Below are 24,132 nucleotides of genomic sequence, written 5' to 3' on the forward strand. Positions count from 1 at the left end.
GCAACAGCGGGCAGCGCCGCCTAATTGGGTTTAAACTATTCCTGGCTCCACAAAGTCTGCTCTTCACTTTTTCCCTTAGAACTGCTCTATCTCTCAATTTAGCACTATTAAACCATACTTACTCTTATACTCTCTACGATTACCCTGTCCTCTGTTGGTCCGTCTTAAATTCAGTTTCCCTATATTACTCTAGCATGTCCAAAGGTCAGTCAATGGTTTCCTCTCCAGTCCAGCTGGTGAATCTGGGAGTTTTGAGGCAATGTTACAACTGTCTCATGTAATAAAAATGAATTACATGTATTACATTGTATCAGAGTTCAGCTCGCGGACTTTAACACAGTACTTGGAAACCGCACACAGGCCCGAGACGGCGCGTTTCTGAATCCTCATGCCGGCGATGTAGCCTAATTTCTTAACTTAGTTGGAGAGTAAACCTGAGCCCAGTGAGTCTGTTTTATTTTCGAGAAGCATTATAAGGGAATTCTAAGCTCGACAGACATTTGTTTTTAGAGCAGCGATCTTCCCTTTTTTTCCATTACTTATTGCTAGTTTGCTGTTCTTCCTGGCTGCAGCGGGGTTAGAAGGCTATGACGGCTGCTGCTGGGGAAGGCAGTGACAGTGTCACTATGCCTGAGTCGGCTTTGCTTGGGCTGACCGTTGCTGTATTGTCGAGTTTTATCAATGGGTCTACGTTTGTATTTCAAAGAAAGGGAATTTTGTGGGCCAAAGCGAAAGGTACAACTTATTTAACAGACTGTGTGTGGTGGACTGGCACCATTGCAATATTCGTGGGCTACCTCTGCATCGTACTTCTGCTGCTAATTCTGCTCATGTTCTGGATTGCACCAGCATATGGACCAGCGAACATCATGGTTTACATCAGCATTTGTTCCTTGCTGGGCAGCTTCACTGTGCCTAGCAGTAAGGGTATTGGACTGGCAGCTCAGAACGCATTTAGTGGCAGCGAATCTAGTGAAAGAGCATGGTACCTTTTCCTGGCGCTCTTGACAGTACTAACGTGCAGTATTCTCATTCAATTCAAATATATCAACAAGGCTCTCCAGCACTTTGACTCCTCTGTCTTTGCTGCTACATACTACGTTGTTTTCACCATATTGGTGTTACTAGCCTCAGCCATTCTTTTCCGTGAATGGAATAAAGTGGGAATCATTGACTGTTTGGGAATGCTTTGTGGATTCACCACAGTGTCTGTGGGGATTATTCTCATACAGGTTTTCAAAAACTTCAGCTGTAGTTTAAAAACATTAATACTAGCAAAATGGACTAAAATCAACCTAGCGCTTGTTTTTAATTAAACAGTTTCCTTGGAGAAGCTGAATTTAGAATCTTGTGGATATTTATATTAATATATTTAAGCATTTCGTATCTATCACTAAATTTGGAAAATGTATCTATGTTTGTAAGGAAAGAGGTTTTAACTAGTGTTATAAAAGTTACTGTACTTTCAGGTCTAATAAGAGACTGAGCTCAGACTTATAAAAGTAACTATGCTTTCAGGTCTGATAATGACCAGGGTCACGTATTTTTTTTTTTTTTTTTTTTGTGGATGAAATAACACCATTTAACTATTTTTATTTCAATAAATCAAGTGTTTCCAGCACAGTATCCTGTTTCCTGGCGTTAACTGTCTCATGTACACGGACAACCCACTCCTCCTCCAAACAGGTTCAAATATATGTGAGAGATGGAACTATTTAGCCAAACTGGAGGCTGAGCTCTCTAATCTCAAAACTGGTGTAACCAGTCAGGAGGAGAAGGTAACCTCACACAACACAATTCCAGTATCACATAGTCCCACCACATCAGCGAGCCAAACACATAAATACACAAAAACATACTCGGAGGCTCTAAATAAAAATCTACCTAAGCAACAGAGACCTCCAAAGCAGACATCCAAGCAAACGCTACTTCAAAACAAAACACACACAACACATAACCCACAAAGTCAATGTGCCAAGCAGCCACAGCCCTTAAGGCTGAATAACACACCTGATACACTTGTAATAGGTGACTCTATTGTCAGACACACTGACATCCCGCTCACCAGGCTGAATAAAGAGAAGGTCACGGTGAGCTGCCTGTCGGGTGCTTGGATCCGCCACATAACGCAAGCACTCAGGTCACTCCAAAGCAAATACAAATATGACTCAGTCATTGTACATGCTGGTGTGAATGACCTGAGACATACCTCCCTGGACTACATGAAAAGAGACATAGAGGAGCTCTCTGATCATGTAGCCCAGGCTGGTATGACCCTGACCTTGAGCAGCATCTTACCCTCACCTAGAATGATGCCACAGTACAAAGACAAAATGATCGATTTTAACAATTGGCTAAAATTTTGGTGTTATTCAAAGGGGATCCAGTGTCTGTCAGCCTGGGATGACATGCTCGACAAGCCACGTTGCTTCGCTAGGGACGGCTTGCACCTGTCACCACTGGGTTTTCAGATATTGGCAAAGGCTCTTGCCACCCCCATAGTGCCTTTTTTAGGCAAGGCTCAAAAGTCAAACCCACCCCCATAGACAGCACAAGGAACAAGAAACTAAGGGTAATGCTGCTAAATGCCAGAAGTCTTAACCTCAAGATGCACTCGAAGCTCTCCTCAGTATGGAGAACATCGATATCTGTGCAGTGACAGAAACCTGGTTCAAGGCTCCAGAGAGCACCCCAGAACTACCATGCTATACCTCATATCATGCTTTTCGGCCCCAAAACCCGGACCGAACCACAAAAGGAGGGGGAGTTTCCATATTTATCAAGGATATCCACACCTCCAGGTTAGTGGCATTGCACGAAGTATCGGAGACCATCCATGTGCAACTAACAGTGGGCAAGACTGCTTTTCAGTTTATAGCATCCTACAGACCACCCTCTCAAAGTCAGGAATCCCACTCGGCTTTCCTGAAAACATTGAAGAACATGAAGATCTCTCCAAACACCATTATATTGGGCAACTTCAACTACCCAAACATTGACTGGGAGCACTACTCAAGCCCCAGCACCTTAGCACAAAGGTTCCTGGAAATTATAAACTCAAATGCTATGGAACAACTAGTCACCACTCCCAAAAGAGAGGACAACATACTAGACCTGATCATTACCAACATGGGAACTCTATGCTCCACACCAGAAGTATATCCCTCATTGGTAAGATCAGACCATAAATTAATTTCACTGGATGTCCACATCCCGACCCCACCCCCAGCCCAGAAAACCACAGTGAAAAACTTCTCAAAAGCGAACTTCTCACTTCTCAGAACCAAAGTGGAATCCTTCAAGGCCCCAGGGCCAGTGGAAACTATGGCCCAAACTGCAGAATCCTATATAAACACATTCTACGGACATCTCCAGGAATGCATGGATCATGCTATCCCAAACAAAACCAAGACCCAATCATCCAAAGGCAGGCGTCCAGTCTGGTGGACCCCTGCCATAAATAAACTGTACAACAGAAGGAGGAAGCTACTACATGACAGAGCAAAATCCCTAATAGGAAGGCATCTCTGATCAGTACTAGCAAAAATTACGATCCCTCATAAAATCCTCCAAGGCCAGCTTCGAGAGAAAAATTGCACAGGACACCAAAGACAATCATAAGGCTTTTTTCAGTTATGTTAGAAACCTGGGATGCAACTCCCAGACTTGTTCTGAGTTGATTCTAAACGACAAAAAATACACTGAACCCACAGACATCGCCAATATCCTGGCAGACAGGTTCAGTGCAAACTTCTCCACCCCCTCCCCCCGAAAGAGCAAGTATCTATCCCGGCAGAGGGCTGCCTCCCAAACATCTCTGATGCTCAGGTGAAGGCTGCCCTCTCCAAAGCAAAAAACACTGCTTCCATGGGACCAGATGGCGTCCCAGGTTGCATCCTACATGAACTTCAAGAGGAACTAATCCCTGAAATAAAACAGCTACACAATCTCAGCCTCACTACAGGATATGTGCCCACAGAATGGCATACAGCAACAGTGGTCCCACTCCACAAAGGTGGAGCCTCTACGGACCCTGGAAACTATCGCCCCATAAGCCTGACTAGCTTAGTCTGCAAGGCTATGGAGAGGATCATTATGGAGCTCATAAACAAAGACATTGGGGACCTACAGACACTAGATCCTACCCAGTTCGGCTTTGTCAAGGGCAGATCCTGCCTTTTGAACCTGGTTGACTTCTTCGAAACAGTCACCAAAGCCATAGATGAAGGGAAGGTAGTCCACACAGCCTATCTGGACCTTGCAAAGGCATTTGACACAATACCCCACTCGGGCATCATAGATAAGCTATCCAGCTTAAATATAAACCCCTATGTCACAAGATGGGTTGCAAACTGGCTCAAAGACAGAACCTACAGAGTGAGAGTTGCTGGAGCCATGTCAGACTCGAAACCAGTCACAAGTGGCATCCCACAGGGTTCTGTCCTGGGACCACTCTTGTTCGGTATATACTTTTCCGAGGTACAGGCAAACGTGGGAGGACTATGGCTCACCAAGTTCGCAGACGACTGCAAACTGGGCGCCATAATCAATTCCCCAGCTGACACAAACATTCTTCAAAAAGGTCTCACAGAGACAGATAACTGGTGCCAGCGCCATGGTTTAAAGCTAAATGCCAAAAAATGTATAGTCATACCCTTTGGCAAAAACAATGTGCCCACAAATTACCATATAGGCAGAAACCCATTAAGTACAGAGAAAGTTATTAGGGACCTGGGGACCCAAGTTGATAGCAATCTCTCCTTTGAAAACCACATTGCCAAAGTGGTTAGAAAGACCTTCTACATAGCCCACCTCATCACGAAGGGTTTCACATCTAGATCAAGAGAGGTAATCATGCCCCTTTATTCATCCCTCATCAGGCCCATCATAGAATACAATGCCCCTTTTGGGATGTACCTTACCCGACACCTGCAGCAATTAGAAAGACCCCGAAAGTATCTCACCAAGAGGATCAAGGGTCTCTTACAGATGCCATATGCTGCTCGGTTAAAAAAACTCCAGCTCTACTCAGTTGCATACCGCCTACTTCGAGGCGATCTATGCCTGACATACAAAGCTATATCAAATCCAGAATTAATGGATATGCTCCACCTCAGTAAATCTAAATCCCTTAGAGCCACACGCTCGAGGGACTTGAACCTCAGCACAGAAATAAATAGAACTTGCTGGAGGGACAGGTTCATAACCCAGAGGCTCCCTTCGCTCTGAAATAGAATTCCAGTTCATGTGAGGCAGAGCATCTCACTGAATCTCTTCAAGAAGAATCTCAATAGGTGGATGGGGGATCGTAGGTTTGTCCCAGGGATTACTCCCGTGTCACTATTAGACAGAGGCACAGTAAACTAAACCTTAAAAAGGGCACAGTATACTCAAATCAAGGGGTGGCGTAAGCCATACAGAATCGGGCTAGGCTTATAATTGCCCCAGGGCAGATAGCCTAGTATGAACCTATGAACCTATGAACCTATAGCCCAGGTCAACAGTATGCTTCCACATAGCTCATTCCAGTAGCATCAATAACTTATCCTTGCCCAATCCATGTTTAAAGAATGGACACATAACGTTATTTGCTCTACCAAAATGTTACATAATCAGAATGAAATGGTTTGTCTTACTGTTCCCATGTAGTGTTTTGCCTATATCTAGGGGGCACACATTTTCAATCCCACTCAGTTTTCTTATACTTCAGTCACTCTAATATATGTCACAAGCTGAAAAATAATTGCAGCATATCAGAAGCAGATGTTTGGACATTAGATTCCAAAGAAAATGTTTATGGTCTGTCGGCATATCTAATACTTACCAGCTTACAGTCACTAACTTTATTTATTATAATTTTTTTACAAATGTATTTTTTTTTTATTTACTTTCATGTGTTAACTGGGATAGCCTGGTTAGGCATAATGACTTTTCAGGTGTATGATGCTTTGTCGATCAAGCAAAAATGTGAACCTCTCAACTAATCAAGCACAAATGCTCAAAACCAAACATATTGAAAAATAAAGCATTTAAACTTTTTTTGCAGGGGAGAGAAGCCTACATACACCCCACACCCCATGCCATTTGTATACCCACACTGAGACTGGACTACAGTGAGGAAAGGGCAATCTTCCCAATCCCCACTATACTGTTGTCTTGCACATAAAAAAGCCAGTGTGTGCAATCAGCTGATTTTCAGTCATACATGTTTTATTTTTCCAGTTCAAAGAAATGAACTTTCAACAACAAGACTGACACTCCCCTTTTCAGTGGAGTCCCAGGGAGAAAAGCTCCACATATACAAAACAACAGTAGGACCCATATTATACAAGATTCATTTAGCACTGGTTTACACTGTTAAAGAAAGTACAGTGTGTAGAGTCAACAATATACAATGATGGAAAGTCTGTGCATTATTAATATTAAAAGTCCCATTAGGAGTTGTAGTAAGTACCCTATATTATATAGATGTATTAGAATGGGATTATGCAGAAAAAGCAAATAAAAGTGTGTTCAACCTTTAATAAAGTGTAAAAAAGCTACAAAGTATGCATAGTATGCATATCCCAATTATAGCTTTCAGTTTTATGGAACTCCATTAGTTCTCTATAATATAATAAGACAGTCCCAAGAAGCACAGGATGCTGGCAGAGGACTAAATAAGACAAAGGGAGTAGTAGATAGAAGAGTGTTTCTTGGAAAAGTGGTTAGAAAAAGGTAGGGTTATGAAGCGAATGGAAGAGTACAAGAGAATAACATATAACTTGAGAAAAGAAGAAGATTAAAATAAGAAAGGGGGAGTATAATATAAGGATATAGTGATGGAGGGAAGGAAATAAAGAAAATATTTTTGGTCTTAGTGCTGAATGTTTAGAGCCAATAAAAATACTTATTTGTCATATTAACAGTTCCAAACTGAAATTAGACACGCTTTTAACTTCTCTTGAAAATATTTAAAGTTAATTTTAGTAGTGAGTTGGGGTGGGAGAGAATTCTAGAATTTAATAACATGTACTACAAAAAGAGACTACATGATTTGGAAGGAGAAGGTGGTCTAAATGTTGACATCTAAGGTCATGTCTGAGGGTATATTGTGTTATTATTTGCCTGAACAATCAGTATTGATCTGACTTATTTAATAGACTGTGAACTATTTTAAGTTGAGAGCATTTTGCTGGGTGTGGAAGCCGTGGTGGTGCAGCGGTAGCATTGTTGCCTCACAGCAAGAGGTTCTCCCGTTCGATTCTCGGCTGGAGTGCCTTCTGTGTGGAGTCTACATGTCCTCCCTGCGGTCGAGTGGCATTCAAAAGACATGCGTAGAATGGGTGTGCCTTTGTTGAAGGTTGGGCGTCGAGCTGGCACCTCGGCATCCATAAAAAATCTACTGCCAATCATTAGCGGACTGGAGTTCCGCTGTGGCGACCCCTAACCGGGAAAAGCCAAAAGAAGAACAAGTATTTTGCTGGGTGTGGATTAGTTCCAACCATGCTATTTGTTGGAGTGCTAGGCAGTGGTTATCTGTTAAAATGGTCGGTGTTTCATGTTTTCTTATAGATGTTTTGCAAATACTGAGTAGTGTAGGGACTGCTGCATATAGAAGGCTTGGGAGTAAAAGGGTTCCAGAAGGTTGAAATTTTGCTTGTGGACTAATGTCAGTTTTCATTCTTTATAACATACCTAGTCTTTGATTAGTCTTGGCAAACATAAGTTTGGTGCTCAAATTTTATGTGATCATCTGTAATAACTCTTGATAGCTTTGTTGGGTAAACTTCTTGTAGAGGTGTGTTTATTTATTTATTTATATGTTAAGTTAAAAGAGTTTTTGTGTAGCATTAGTTATGGGAATGTGTGCCATGAGTTTAAGTTTCTTTGCATTTGGTATTAGTTCAGAGAATGATAGCCATTTTTGTAAATCAATTTGAGATTGAGTTTGAAGTTGTTGAATGGATTTAATATAGGTCATCAAAATAAAATCATCTGCGTATTGAATTAGAATGCCTTGCACAGATCATTTACAAAGAAATTGAATATGAGAGGTAAATTAATTGAACCCAGTGGGATACCTACAGAATTTGGTATAAAGCCACAGTAGGGGTCTTTCCAAATGGCTACTTGTGTTCTTTCTGAACAGTTAACAGTAGTTTTATCAAAGTATGAAATAAAATCTGTAACATAAATAAAATAGTGGTAACATTAAATAGTAAATGGAGAAGCTCTGAAGCAAAATATTGCAGGGCAGAATATCAAATGCTTTTGACAGATTCAGGAAATAGAGGCAGTTAGAAAATATCGATTTAGGTGGGTATTTATGGTGTTAAGGAATGGTAGAAAGGCTGTACTGGCACTGTGTCCTGACCAAATCTATGTTGTGTGGAAAAACTAGAAGTTATTGTTATAGGTGTTATAGGAATTGATTATGCACACATTTCTTTAATATCCAGAGGTAGAATGGCAATGAGTCTGTGAGTGGCTAAGCTGGTATTGTGAATGCTGAAGATGTATGATTCTGTCCACAGTCTATGAACATGTGGTCTTTTGGATAAATGTGGTAATAAACATGGATATTGTATAAGCTATTGAGATGGTTGCTTTCCATAAATATTCTGCTAGAAGGTGATCTGGGGGCAGTTTGATAAGTTTTACTTTTAGTAAGGTTGTTTTTTATTTTATTTGAGCAACAGCGATTAGGTCTAAGGTAAGGTTATGAGAGATGGAGTAACTATTGATGTTAGGTGTAGATATGTTAGTTTGACCAGGAGTACAAAAAATATGTTTTGTTTGTAAACAAGTTAAATCATTTAGATGTAACAAGGAAGTTATAATTTTTATGAGGTAATCATTCATTATCCAAGCTACGCTAAAATTAGTTGCAGCCAGAACAGATATGGGGCTAGAGAGTTTCTGGCTTCCTTCTTCCTTTGCTAGAATTAAATAATTTGTTATATTTAGGCATTTATCACTGAAGTTTGAGACTACGTCAGCTAGAGGAAGCAGTTTTAGTCTAGTCCAGTTTCAATGCCATAAAAGAGACTCAGATTGTGTTTCCAGGATGTTTTTTTGCTTGAATATAGTTTTTTTTGGTATTTTGGCTTGCAACCAGATAACTTATGTAGGATTGTGATCATTGAATGAGTTAGGCAGAATGCCTCAGAGGTTGTTTTGTGGTGCTTGATGTTAACATCCAGTCTATTCTAGTAAATTTGTGATAAGTCGAGTTAAGCCAAAAAGATGTAAAAAATGGCTGGTTTGCATTAACTGATGTTTGTTTGATGTTTTCAGACAGACTAAATCAAAATCACCAACAATTGTTATATTTGATTTTAGAACTAAGGGAATCTAGGACAGCGTATCTTCTACGATCTCAATATTTTTCTATGATGTGATTAAGTGAGCTGTAAGTTGTAAGGATGTGAAAGAATACATAATTGTTTGTTTTGACAGCGAGAGACAGAATTTCTCCACTGGAAAATATGGGTGTTATTGCAAATGTGGTAGAAATATCTAATTTATTAAAGTAAAGTGTTAGTATAACTCCTGCTCTTTTAATTAATCTGTCAATTCTTAAGACATTATAGCTACCTGGTTTTACAATATTATCAGGGCTTGTTGGTTTTACCCAAGTTTCAGTTCGAATATCTGGTTCATACTAAGGAGTCCAAGCAGAGACATAGCGGGGGTGGGTGAAAGGGGCAGCCACCCAAGGAATACCATGTTAAGGGGCACAATTGGCAGGTACCAGTCAATAGGCAGTGCAGTACCAGCATTCAAATGATTTCCATATCAACATTTCTGAATATGGTTGCTGAAATGTGTTCTGATACTGCTTGTGCAGTCAAGACTGCATCACTTGCTTTATCTCTTAATGTGTAATCTAAGTTGTAGCAAGCCCTTTCAACATTGTAACAGACAGAATGTGTGTATTTTCCCCTTTGGTCCTAAGAAATTGAAGTTGAGAGAATCAGGGAAGAATAAAGACTGGATCTGGCTGGTGCTGTTCCTTAAGAGGAGTTCCACATTGAGTAATGGACCTCTTAATTTAGCTCCTCATCTGAGTGCAGAGGGTTACCTGTGCAGTGAATGTCACTGAATACTATATGAATCAGCTATGTCTATGAGCCAGGCATGTATTTGTTCAGTTTTCTTGCAAATAATTTTAGCTTTAATGTGTCCTATTTTGTGACCTGGCAAGTCTACCCCCAGGATTCAGTAAACTTCGTGTAGGAATAGCGTTATTCCTACACAGAGTGAATAGTGTCTGTGTCCGCATCCCCCTCTCGGCAACGCACCTCACATATTAATGAAGATGCGCTACTAAGAGGGAGCTGCAGACATGGATACTGAATGAGTGCTAGAGGGTGAGTTACAGTGCCCACAGATCTGTAACATGCCCCCTACACTGACAAAGTCCCGTACGGCACTTTACAAAACAGTGTCCACAGACACTGAAATACTTAATGGTAAGTGAAATCAATGCAGGGGGTGTGTGGCAGGTACTGTCACACACCCTAAGCATTGTAAAAGTGCTGTACAGCACTTTACATTAGAAAACAGTGTCCATGGACACTGACATTATGAATGGAAACTGAATGCAATGCAGGAGGTGTGTGACAGTTACTGTGATACACCCCCTGAGTGATGTACAGCACTTTACATTAGAAATTGTGTCCATGAACACTGACGTTATGAATGGGGATTGAATGCAATGCAGGGTGTGTGTGACAGTTACTGTGATACACCCCCTGCATTGTGAAAGTGCTGTACAGCACTTTACTTTAGAAAACAATGTCCATGGACACTGACATTATGAATGGGAACTGAGTGCAATGCAGGGGGGTGTAACAGTTAATGTGATACACCTGAGGCATTGTGAAAGTGCCGTACGGCACTTTACAAATAAAATTCATACCTCTCAATTGTACAGATTATCGCAGAATGTCCTGATGTTTGCCTCTGTCCCCCATAAAATTACTGGTTTTCTGGCAAACCACTGAGAACTGAAGTCCCTAAATAATAAAATCATTTGAGTTACAGACTTTGCATCATTCAGAAAATGCATGCTAATACAAAACCGGACATTCTAAGGAACAGTTTCTAAATATTGCCCTTACAAACTCAGAAAGTTGATACAATGACAAGTTTTGCATTAGCATGGATTTTCTGAAGAGTTTGATGTGTGGGACTCAAATGTCTTTAATGATTTGCCACTGATTTTCCGGGGAAACACAATCCCATGACAAATGGACCAAGAATATGAGGCACAAATCTGGACATCATACGAAAATCTGTACAGTTGAGAGGCTAAGAAATGTGAACTCACGTCATGTAGGGGGTGTGTCACAGTATCTGTAACACACCCCCTGCATTGTAAAAAGTGCTTTACAGCATTAAAACAAAAAAGAAAGTGTCCTTGGACACTCATCTAATAATGTGAAGGTTAACAGATTACATTTAAATTAATGTTTTTTTTTTTCTTATTTATCCTGAAAGTTTAAGCAGAGCTGAGTGGGTTTGCAGGGGGTAGTGCCTTGCTCAGCAGTGCACTAAGCTAATGTAACTGTCCAAATTTCAGCTGTAGAAGAAGCTATATGCAAATGTATAGCTGAAGTTTGGACATCTCTGTAAGCTTAGTGGTTAGAGTCATGGCTTGGCATGTAGTAGGTGCACAGTCTGAATACCAATACAGGCCATTTAGCTTTTATATGGGAAAGCAGTTTTATAATATTTTTTTAATTTTATTTAATGATGTAGTAATTAATATTAGTTAACCAGGGTAGTGTAGCAGGTCCAAATTCTCAGTGTCAGTAAAGATATCAGTTGAAAACATCCATTTAAACACAAGTATCCCATACAGTACAGTCACACTCCAAGGTAATTTAATGAAAGCACATAGGGGGAGGTCATATAAATTATACAATGACTGGTCATTGATATTCCAAAATGAGCACGCTGATTGTTCAGCCCACTCAGCATGCCCGTTGTAAATCCTACTATATACCAAAGGAAAAAGGTCTGGTTGGTTGCCCCAACTCTATTCCATTGCTATATACTATAATTTTATATATATATATATATATATATATATATATATATATATATATATATATTTTTTTTTTTTTTTTTTAACAAAAAAAAAAAAAAAAAAGTAATCCGGACTGTGGACCTAGCAGAGAGACAGGACGGAGAAAATACTAGGAAAATCAGGTACGTTATTCAAAACTAAAGACAAATACCTGATTTTCCTTGTATTTCCTCCATTCTCACTCTCCTCTACCCCTAAACTGTCCAACATTTTTTTTTGTATATAAAAAAATGGAGCAATGGAGACCTTCTTTTCTGTGTTGCTTCCTTTGCAAAGCACTGATGTACCGGGTATGCGTGGGAACACAAGTCCCATACGCATGTGCAGTACATCAGGAAAAGCTCCCAGATACTGGAAAAACATGGAAGGATAGCACGGCGCTGGTATGCAAAGACATTTATTTAAGAAAAGTAATTATTTTCTCTTAAATAATGTCATTGTATAATAGCAATAACTGACCGTGTGGCTGTGGTATATTAAGATTTACCCATGGTTGCCTTTATTTAATCACTCAGGCTTTGCCTTCATGATTAAACCACAGCAACCTTGAGTAAATCTTAATATACCACACCGACGTTGATGGTTATTGTTTACGTAAAATATATACACTTAGTAATAATGTAGCAGTAATGAGTAATTAATATTCAATCCTGACTTCTTTTTTAAATGAAAACATTTGTTTGTCCTTAGCTCAGTTTTGCTAAGCACTGCTAAGCCAGGCTAAGCAATGCTTAAACAAGGCCTGTCAGCAATACTTAGCAGGGCTCATCTCTGTTTAGCTTGCTTGACCAATGTTAAGAAGTCCCATTCTGAGTAGCATTCAGCCCAGCTAAGCGGATTTACACACTGCTCAGCTTTGCTCAGCATTTTTGAAAATAGTCCAGTGATGGCAAAGGGCAGGAATATGGCCTTATTTCAAATGCACAGGCGGCAATACTGGCAGGAAAGTGATTAGGCTAAAACTACCAACATAACAATTGCAACAAAACCCAAAGTAGAGGTTAAGCTGCTAAATGCTAGGAGTCTAAATATGAAACTGTACTCATTGCAAGCAGTCTTAACCATGGAAAATGCTGACATCTGCGCAGTCACAGAAACCTGGTTCAAAGCTGTGGAGAGCACCCCAGCCATACCTGGTTATTCATCCTATCATACATTCAGACCTCAAACTGTGGGTAGTAAAGCCAAAGGAGGTGGAGTTTCAATATATATTAAAGACATACACACCCCCAGGCTGGTCAAACAGTATGGCACACAGGAGACACTACAAGTGCAGTTAATTGTTGACAAAACACATATTCAATTCATAGCTAGCTACAGACCCCCAACCATGACTCAGGACACCCACTCCATATCTCTGGACTTACCTCAATCCATCAAGATTCAACCCTCTACCCTGATCCTGGGTGACCTTAACTACCCAAAATAGAGTGCAGGACCTATTCTAGCTAAAACATGAATGGCCAGAGATTCCACGACTTTGTTAATGGTAGTGCATTGGATCAGCTAGTCAACACCCCTAAGAGAGGTGAAATTATCCTGTACCTGATCCTAACCAACATGAGTAGCCACTGTAGCACTCCTGCAGTGTCATCCTCCTTGGTAAGATCCCACAATAAAGCGATCACTTCTGAAGCCACCATTTCCCTTGACCCCACCCCCCCATCAGGGTCACATGAAAAAAACATGTCTGAAGCTGAATACATTCTCCTCAGAGCAGGTATAAGGAGCTGCACAGCCACCATCCCTTCAGTTGGACCATGCACTAATGTCCAAGTCTACACCAGGAATATATATGAGCACCTACATAGCTGTATGATCTCAGCAATACCTGCAGAACCAAATCATCTTCCTCAAGGATGAGTAAACCTGCCTGGTGGACAGCAGCAATAAACAAAGTCTATCATAGAAGGAGGTAATTGCTGTTCAGGGCCATGAAGGAGCAGGTGCCAAGTTTGAAGCAATCTCTCCTTTGTTTGAACAAGCATATAAGGTCACTAGTGAAATCCTGTACTAACTTCAAGTCCAAATTGGCCACATCCTCAGAGGACAATCACAAGACCTTCTTCACATATGTTCACAATCTGAAAAGCAACAGCCAAATCCACTCTAAACTAGTGGTCAATAATACCACATACACAAACGTCATAGATATAGCCAACCTGCTGGCAGACAGATTCAGTGAAAACATCACCGCCTGTCGCCCATCAGTACACCAGGACATCCCCAGCACCTGCCCCAACCCCTCATCACCATGGATAAGGTCCTTAATGCCCTCTCAAAAGCAAAAGTTAAAGTCTTCATGGGACCCAATAACATCCCTGACTGTATCCTACTTGAATTCACCCTATTTAACCACAGCCTGAGCACTGGCTTTATCCCAGCTGCATGGAGGACAGCCACTGTCATCCCCCTACACAAAGGTGGAGCATCCACTGACCAAGGCAATTATAAGCCCATCAGCCTAACTACCCTTATCTGCAAGGCCATGGAATGCATTTTCATTGACCTTATAAACAAGGACATTGGTAACCTCCAAATGCTGTACCCCACACAGTTTGGTTTTGTCAAAGGGAGATCACAGCTGTTAAACATGGTTGACTTCTTCAAAACAGTCACCAAAGCCACGGACAAGGGGAAGATGGTGCACAGTGTCTACCTTGACCTAGCCAAAGCCTTTGACACTATTCCACACTCAGGCATAATACATAAACCCTCCCAGCTAGGTATCAGCCCATATGTTACCAGATGGGTATGTAATTGGCTCACTGATAGAACCCACTCAGTCAAAGTAGGGGAAGCCACCTCTAGTAGTAGACCAGTAACAACTGGTGTACCCCAAGGATCAGTCTTTGGGCCTCTACTGTTTGGCATATACTTGTCTGATGTGCAAGCCACAACAAATGCACATGTGCAGATGACTGCAAGATAGGTGCTGTCTTAAATTCCCCAAGTGATGTGAACATCCTCCAAGAGGGCCTTACCCAAAATCATGACTGGTGCCAGAAGCATGGCCTCAAAATGAATGCCAAGAAATGCATCATTATCCCCTTTGGGGAAACTGTCATTTTCCCATACTTATGACATTAATAACAACATACTAAGCATGCAATCAGTCATGAAGGACATGGGCACCCAGGCTGATAGCAATCTGACTTTTGACCACCACATTGCCTCCATTGTACGGCAGGCTGTCTACATGGCCCACCTCATAAATCAGGGCATGTCATCCAGGAACAAGGAGGTAATAAGATCCCTGTACTTCTCCCTTAACAGACCCATTATTGAGTACAGTGTCATGCACATGCAGCAGTTGGAGAGACCACAGAGGTTCCTGACCAGAAAAATCCAGGTACATAACATACAGATAGACTAAAAGCCCTGTCCCTCTACTTAGACTCATACAGACTGCTCAGAGGAGACTTGTGTCTGGCATACAAATCCATGTCTGACATAACCTTGATGGAGTTGCTGCATATCCGTAAGACAAACTAAACTTGTGCAATCTGTATGCAAGGCCTTAATTTGGTCTGTGACATGAATAGAACTTGTTTGCAGGATAGATTTGGGTCCCAAAGATGCATCTGACTGAGGAATAGAGTCCCTCTTCATGCCATGCAGAGTACCTCTCTAGGCCTTTTTAAGAGGAACCTGGGTGACTGGATGGGAAACAGAACATACACCACTGGAATCCCACCTGTATACCTGCTGGACAGGGGAAACAGGTGCTGACTTTGAAGGAACATGGGCAAAAGTCTTGGCTAGGCCTATAACAGCCTCTGGACCAATAGCCTAGTATCATCCTAAGAACCTATGAACCTATTACCATAGATGTCTGCTGTAATTATTTCAGACTGTCCTGCAATGTTATCTGAAATTATTCCTTGTGAGTCTGAAATCTGTAGTTACTGTATTGATTGAGCATTGTCTTGTTCCTTTATTAGTTATTATTAAATTTAGGTAAACCTTGTAATTATGTTTGGTCTGTATAGAACTAAGTAAGATATTAGCATATTTGCATGTGTATTTGGTGACACTGTATAACCCCCTCCAATAGGCTCAGTCTTGGTCACACTTACCATTTGGCTAATAGGCTCATCACACAGTAGGATTCATCACCCTTTGGTAAAGGCTTTACAGTAGCTGATAAAGAGCTGGATTGTAGCAGTCAGAACTACCTTTAAGTGTGGGCAAAAGGGGCCATAGCTGGGAAACCTGTGCCAGCCATTCCCAGGAGTGTGTATCTGTGTGTGATTCATAAATCAAATCTCAAAGTGTGTGTCAGCTACTTGGGAAGGGACACAAAGCACAGGGTGGACAGAGAGGCTGATGGATGTTTTGGCTTGGACATTCTACTGAGATGTTAACCATATAGCTGTGCCAGTGAGGAGTCTTATTGGGGATCTGGAGAGAGAGGGAGAAACCAGCCCCAGACTGACTGTGATCTCTATGTGCTCTGAAGAGTAATTGTCCTTTACTGTGTGTATATTTGTCATCCTCCCATTGTGTACATCCCTCACTGGTGGTAGTAGTGAGGATTGAGGCTCCTTGATTACTGAGCCAGTGCAGGAGCATCACACTGACAGTACATACTGGTGGATACAGCAGGCATATCACATCATGTACCATCCTTGAGCCCCTCTTAGTCTGCTAATGTCATACAGGATTATTTTACAGATTGTCCAGGTCACCCTGAAAATAAATTCCTGACATATTCAGGCTAGGTCAGTGTGTACCCCACACCTGTATCTGAATGCTTGGCACCTATGGCTGGCATACCTGGTAAGCCTCTGCAGCAGGACAGCAGGTTATAGGTACTGGTAGTGGGGGGATCTTGGCTATAGCTTAGCAGCTGTGCATACATACTGAGCATCTAACATAAGGGAATGGATACAGTACCAGATATTCATGTACCATTACTGGGTCCCCAGGTGTCTGGCATGCCACAGACACATTCCCAAAATTCTGTGGACAACCATCATGTATTGTCCACCTGGTGTGTGGGAATACACATTTGTCTGGCAGGGGTTCTACATCTATCAGGCACATGTACCCATTTTGCAAACATCAGGGTACTGCAGATGTCAGACACCTATGATCAGGTCACCCTACACCACATATGCACCGCTCTCTGTTATTGTATATCCCAGATGTTCCTGGAATATCCACATGCACCTGTAGTAGCACTCACCTATTTATCAGATGTAGGCTGGATGACATATTACAGTAACGGACACATAATAACACAGCCTGTCACAGCAGTCAGGCCATGTCTAATAGTCCTGGTACCATCTCAGGTTACTAGGCTATGGGCCGTGAGCATACATATGTTTAGCCAACATGTTAGCACATGTGTATGCAAAGCAGCAGCTGATGTCCCCATCCAACAGGGACACAGGTGATATCCCGAGGGTGTATATGTTGTTAACCATCTAGTTGACCAGGTTATGTCTGCAAAGGTTTAGGTAGCTACCCTGGATGCCCATTCCACTGCAGGTTGCTTGTGTGTGGCACACATGTGAGCTGTCCACAAGGCAGTCCAGGTCACTCAATGGGTGTGTGTGTGTGTGTGTGTGTGTGTGTGTGTGTGTGTGTGTGTGTGTGTGTGTGTGTGTGTGTGTGTGTGTGTGTGTGTGTGTGTGTGTGTGTGTGTTAGGGAAAATGTACACCTTTGCCAACTATTGAATCCAGACCCCTGTGTATCAAAAGCAGATCAACATACCACTAGGCCAACTCAGCTGCAGGCATTCAGTGTTCATTTTTAAATTATAACTTGCAGTACAATGATGTAGCATTAGGGAAACAACTGCACCTCTACCAGGTATTAACTCCAGGACCCTCTGAACCACAGTCAGAGCAACACACCACTATGACAACTAATCTGTAGGGAATTACCCCTGTTCCTGTGCATATATCATAAGTCACAGTGATGTAACAATAGGGATGGCATACACCTCCGCCAAATATACATCTGAACCAAAGTTCAGTGCAATACACTAGTAGGACATCACACCTCTGGGGAATTACCTGTGTTTGTACCAAGAGATCCCAATTCCCAGTGACACAACTTACACATATAATGGCATAAATTACAGCTTACTTGGGCCTGTGAGGGATGCACTGACCCAGTACACAGTCAAATAAATGGTGATGGATGTACAGGATGCCTACAATATCAGGTATATCTGACAACAGCACAGACTGTTGCAGAATGTCCACAGGTGTGTCACCTACTTATGGCATGGTTGTCGTCAAACCTATTCTGTGTGCTGAAGTACTGGCAGGTCAGTGCAGATTGACCTTACAAACTCATGACAGACAGATCAGTGTCATATGCCATAGACATCCAAACACACATGTCCATGCCAATCCTGTGTAGCACACAGTATGCATGCACATGTATCCTGCAAATACACCTCCCATAATAATGACTTAGTAGCTCTATCTGTTACATTCCGAACATGTCTCACATCAGAACACCCACAGTCCAGGTCCACAGTCCAGTGTCTTGAACAACATTTACATGCTTGTCAATGCAACATTGAAATAAATGAGCCCTGCAATGTCCAGCAGAAATGGTTGTTGATAACACAGTCACTGCCACCCACAGCAGCACATCAAAGGCCGTGAGGGTGGGATACGTCACAAATATGTATATGTATCCTAAATGTCCCCTACCACTCACTGGATGGCACTACTACTTAACATACGTACCAGAGGCTCATACCACACCTGGACTGTTATGGGTACACACACCCTGGCCATGCTGTGATACATGAGTTGTCACTGACATATAAACATACAGTCCCCCAATGTCATCACATTCCCCATTAGGGGTTCTGGCCAGAATCCAGCAGCTGTGGCCTGCTACACATGCAGCAGTCTGCCCGGCTAACTGCTACAGACCTAACATACCTCCCAAACACCTAGAGCAGGGCATCCACAACACAACCATCCATAAAGTGTGAGTGGGGGAATTCTCAACTGACAGAGACAAGTGTCACAGTCTCCCCCTACAAACATACACAGCTGATACACCAGCATCAACTGCAGGAGATGCACATCCAGATAGAAAGGATGTATGACACACATATCTTGCCTGTCAACTCACTGACCCCACCACACATTGCTAAACAGTAAACTGCTACAGAATCTAAAGATCTGTTAACAATGGGCACACATAGCATGAAGCACTGTGGAAATAACACATCAATCCATACATTGGACAGTATCGCTACATACCCTTTATGATGCTGTAGCTCCCACACCTTGATTATATCCTACTCACCGACCAGGAAAAAGGGGGAGGCCTACATGAAGCCCTTAATTATAGCACTATGTTGTCATGCCATTGGCTAGTGATAACGCAACCTAGCTGTTCAGGATGCTAGTAACAAGTGGAAGTCACTGATTGCTGCACAGGCAATCATCTGTCCCTGAGCATTGCCTACAAAAGGCAAGCAGCTGCCTATAGTAAATAGCTCTGATACCTTCTTCTTGAAGACAGGCTGCCATTTCCTAGGAGACCACCACTTGATTTCTTCCACAAAGGAGTACAGCAGTATACCAGGTATGCCACACCATTACACATGGAATTGAATGTAGCTGAAGGGATGCAGTCATGGCATACAAGAATCTGAAAAGTAGGTTTCAATAACATTTCATGTAATGACATGTTGCTGTTATTCTACTGTCCAGCACTTATGGCCATCACATATGTCTCTGTCAGCATTGACATATATCACACCTCTGGCCCCTGAGTCACTACAGCAATGGTCAGCTCACATATCACTGATACTGGAATGTCTGTTGTACAATAGTGACAGTAAGTAGTGGTCAATACAGCTGGCATATCACATCATGTACTGTCAGTGTGCCACTCTCAGTGTCTGAATGTCATACAGGCTTAGTTCAAGTGTTGTCCTGATGTCCATGAACATTCCTGATGTACTCTTCCTAGGTCCCTGTGAACTCCACAGCTGTATCTCATTGCCTGACACCTATGACTAGCATATCTGGTGACTTCCTGCTGCAGGACAGCAGGTTATAGGCAGTAGTATTGGGGAGACACTGGCTTAGCCTCAACAGCAGTGAACACATAGGGACCATACAATGTAAGGGAATGATTAAAGTAGCAGACATTAATGTCCCATTGATATGTTATGGGAGTGTGACATGTCACACACACATTCTCCGAACACTGGGGACATGCATCACATATTATCCAGCTGCTGTGTAGAGGTCCACATTTGTCTGGCATGGGGTCTACATCTATCAGGTACATGTACACATTCTGCAGACACATGGGTACAGCATATGTTAGACACCTACCAGGAGGACATCCCACACCAGATAAGCTGTGCCCTCTGTTATTGTGTAGCACAGATGTTGCTGGTATGTCCTCGAGCACCTGTAGCCACACTCACCTATTTGTTGGAAGTAGTCCACATGACATGCTACTGTAATGTTGCCCATAGGGGACACACAACAGTCAATGGCAGTGATGGGCGTGGACACATACCAAAACATTCTGTCACAGCACCAGGCATAACTGGTATTCCTGGTATCATATGAGGTTATGTGGCATATGGGCCCTGAGCACCCATATGCCTAGGCTGGCTGTTAGCCCATGTGCATGCATGCCAGTACCTGCTACCCCAGTCCAACAGAGACACAGGTGCTACCCCAAGGGTGTATGTGGAGTTAACCATCCATTGATGGAGGTTCCACCTGCAATGGTGTTAACAACTAACCTGCCTGATATGGACAGTGTGACCATTCCACAGTAGAGTGAGCATGTGGTACACACATCTGTGCTGCCAACAAGCACAGTTGATGGCATGTGTGTATGTTAACACACTGGGGCATGAGTTGCATCTGTGCAGTATTTCCATCATGATGGTTTCTGTGATTGGCTCACTCCTGCAGATTATGTATGGCACCATGTAGACTGTTGGCCTTATATGTTATCATTCTATGGTAGATGATTGAGGCCTTGGTATTGCCTGGAGGGGGAACTCATTGATGTCCCCAACTGCTGCATGTGCTGTGTGATGTGAATGATGAACAGAGAATCATAGACAAAACAGGGCCTTATTGGGGAAAATACAAGGATGTTTACACCCCATGTCCCCTGATGGCATGCCCATATGTATGTCTTGGGCCATGTAGCAGCATTACCTTACAACATATGCAACCTTGCAGTTATAGGTCTCAATGCCAAACACCTGTGTTCACAGATCCCTCATGACCAATTGCATGCCTAGGATGTATTTAGTACTGTGATAATATGTGTGGACATCACTCTCCTCAAAAGGGTTGACAATGGATGTTGTGGTATGCAGCCCAAGTCCATGTCTGTTAACATTAATTTATCTGTGTGAGACCCTCCTAGGCAGATGTCCACATAATTAGGGAATCTGGCAATGTCACACAGCATGCAGTCATCTGCAGACAAGGTTAGACATGGGGTAATAGGTGTTCCCTGCACCTCAGGGGTGTACATTACACATAGCAGAGGGCAGTATACAGAACAACAGGTTACTCCACTAGATATGTGTAAACTACCTGGGGATAACTCTCCTATGTGGCATAGGTGGGTCATGTCTGCACACCACTGTGATACTTCTATGGTAACATATGGTGTAATGTATACATGGAAGTGTTATATTTATAATGGGTAGGTGGGTTATGCCATCACAGGGTTTGTCCAGGTCAAGGTAGGTGGTTTGTAGTGTCACCCCCCCCGGTCCATGCATATGGTGACTGTGTCATGCAGGTCAATTGAGTGCAACAGACATAACCCCTTTCTGGACAATGCCTAACTGTTCATGATGGAGTGTGTGTACAGGTCACCAATGTCATGATTAATGGGTTCCAATATAAACTGTGCCATGGCCTTGCAGAACAGCATAGCTAGGTTGCTCAGTGTATCATGTGACTGAGTGGTGTCCCCCACACCATACTGTGGAGGGGTGACAGTACTCATCCACCAAACAGCTGGGACAATGGCAGTGGGCAGCCCTCCTTTGAATACAGTACCCTATGGTTTTACAAGGTTATGGTTTGGGCCATGTAAGATGCACCCTATGATGTGGTTGTGTCCCATGGCAGATGTATACCATTATGTTCAGCTAACAGTGATGAACCATTCCCCACATTTAGGAGATGGATGAGTTTGTGTGGACATTCTGATGTACTGATGGTGAAGAGAGGGGGTGGTGCCTACACCGACTGTGTCAGCCATCCAGTATGCCATACCAACAGCATTGGTATAGCTGGTGTCCATGACCACTACAAGTGAGCAAATGCAGGTGCACAGTGTGCTGTTGCAGACATATGTGTAGTAGGGGAGAGGACTGTCTATAGTGGATGTAGACAAAGTAAGCCCATTGTTTGTGGTGCAGGTGTGCATGACTGATCCCATTCTCACATACACGCTATGGAGACATTGCTCCAGAATGGGAAACTGCCCCTACTTTGTGTCAGACAGTGGTATGTCATACCTTCTATGGACAGTATGTATTGCAGATGCCCACCAGACAGATGCACATATCTTAGCAGATGAAGGTGTATGCCTGTAGTGTATAGTATACGGCATGCATCTATAGAAATGTACATATAGTGCTTGTGTTTCTATGTGCCTATTGCTGCCAGTCTTTGATGAGGTTTTGGGGGCTGTGTGGCTGTGTATTAACCCCCAAGGAGGATGTACTACATGTTGGAGGTGTATGTATGACTCACTGTAGCTAGAAGGATATTGTGGGAGATGGTGAGTGTAAACGTGACCGCTTGATGTTAGTGTTGTCATAGATAATGACACTGTAGGTATGCTGCAGTGGTAACCTCTGTTGTGTATTATCAACTGCACCACACCTTCAACTCATGGGGGGTAAGCAGTGAGGTGTTTGTAATTGGATTGATGATATCTCTCCAGGCAGTTGTGTGCTGTCATGGGTATGCCTTACAATGCATGTTGCAGTAATTGAAATGATCCAGGTTCAGGGTACAGACACAATTCCTAATACAGTTGATGATGTCCATATAGGCAGAATGGGATTACTGGTCACATATGGAGGCTGGCAGCTAGCTGTCATCTGCATAGGTGTGTGCTGTCAGTGGTGAACTACCATGCAGTGTCCTCAATGCATCTTACTGGCTGTACAGCATGGAGGTGTTTATGTGTCTCACATTTACTGAAACACCATGTCCCATGCCATTACTGACTTCCCCTTTATGTTCTGAATGTATGTTAGAATGCTTGACCAGGTAAGGCTGATGTGCTCTCTGCAGCTGTGAACCACGGTGTGTATGATTGCACAGATGTCTGCAGTTCCCAGGGTTAAGAATGCTTGCAATGAGGTCTGAGTCATATATACACCTCTACCGTTTAGCAGCATGGCCCTCAATGTGTGCCACACTGACAGTTGTATGTTGGTATTGATTACCTCACCACAATTACTAATGGGGTCACTATGGGGCTGCCGACAATCAGTGCCAGGCCCATGAAGACCTGTGAAGACAGATGGAGGACATCACTTGCAGAGCATCGTGGACTGTTTATCATTTCATCACACAATCACAGGTACTGGTGCACTGGGATTATCACACAATGAAAGAGAGACATGTTAAGGCCAACCATTTCATGAGTGTATTGCACCATCTCTCTGGGTGACAGTAGAATGCTGTATAAGGCTAGGGACATACCTGCCTGGGACACATAATCAGTGTGCTCACTCCTGTCTCACTGCATATAGTCCAGGACTGTGCATCTCATGCCAGGAACACCTACAGGTACTGTGACAGACTCATAACAGCACCTGTTGGTCAGAGACAGTGGTGCATATGCAATATGGTGGAGTGCATTACCTGCCTCAGCCTTGATGCAAGTGAGGAAGGTTTGCATGGTGCTGTGTTTAACATGAATGGGGTGTGCTTTCCTGTAAAAGGACAGCCTGTGGTAGACAAACATGTTTCTTCGGCAGATAATTTTGCTGTCTCATATGTGATTCTAGCCTGTTGTGCTGGTAATGCTTATACAGTTATGCTCACAT

At 42.6% G+C, this 24,132-nt stretch overlaps 1 protein-coding gene across 1 annotated transcript; it reads left to right on the forward strand.

Annotated features, from left to right (window-relative positions):
* Positions 1 to 317: 317 nt before the first annotated feature.
* On the forward strand, positions 318 to 1,316 carry LOC122807608 (magnesium transporter NIPA1-like). The gene has a single exon (XM_044078519.1). The coding sequence runs from the start codon at positions 588 to 590 to the stop codon at positions 1,314 to 1,316; it is 729 nt and encodes a 242-aa protein (XP_043934454.1). The 5' UTR covers positions 318 to 587.
* The last annotated feature ends 22,816 nt before the right edge of the window (positions 1,317 to 24,132 follow it).

The sequence above is a fragment of the Protopterus annectens genome, chromosome 7.part1 (assembly GCF_019279795.1).
Source record: "Protopterus annectens isolate FY-2018-M chromosome 7.part1, PAN1.0, whole genome shotgun sequence".
Lineage (NCBI taxonomy): Eukaryota > Metazoa > Chordata > Ceratodontiformes > Protopteridae > Protopterus > Protopterus annectens.

Excerpts from the sequence above, each read along its gene's own strand:
- LOC122807608 (XM_044078519.1), top strand. The coding sequence starts at position 588 with ATGACGGCTGCTGCTGGGGAAGGCAGTGACAGTGTCACTATGCCTGAG.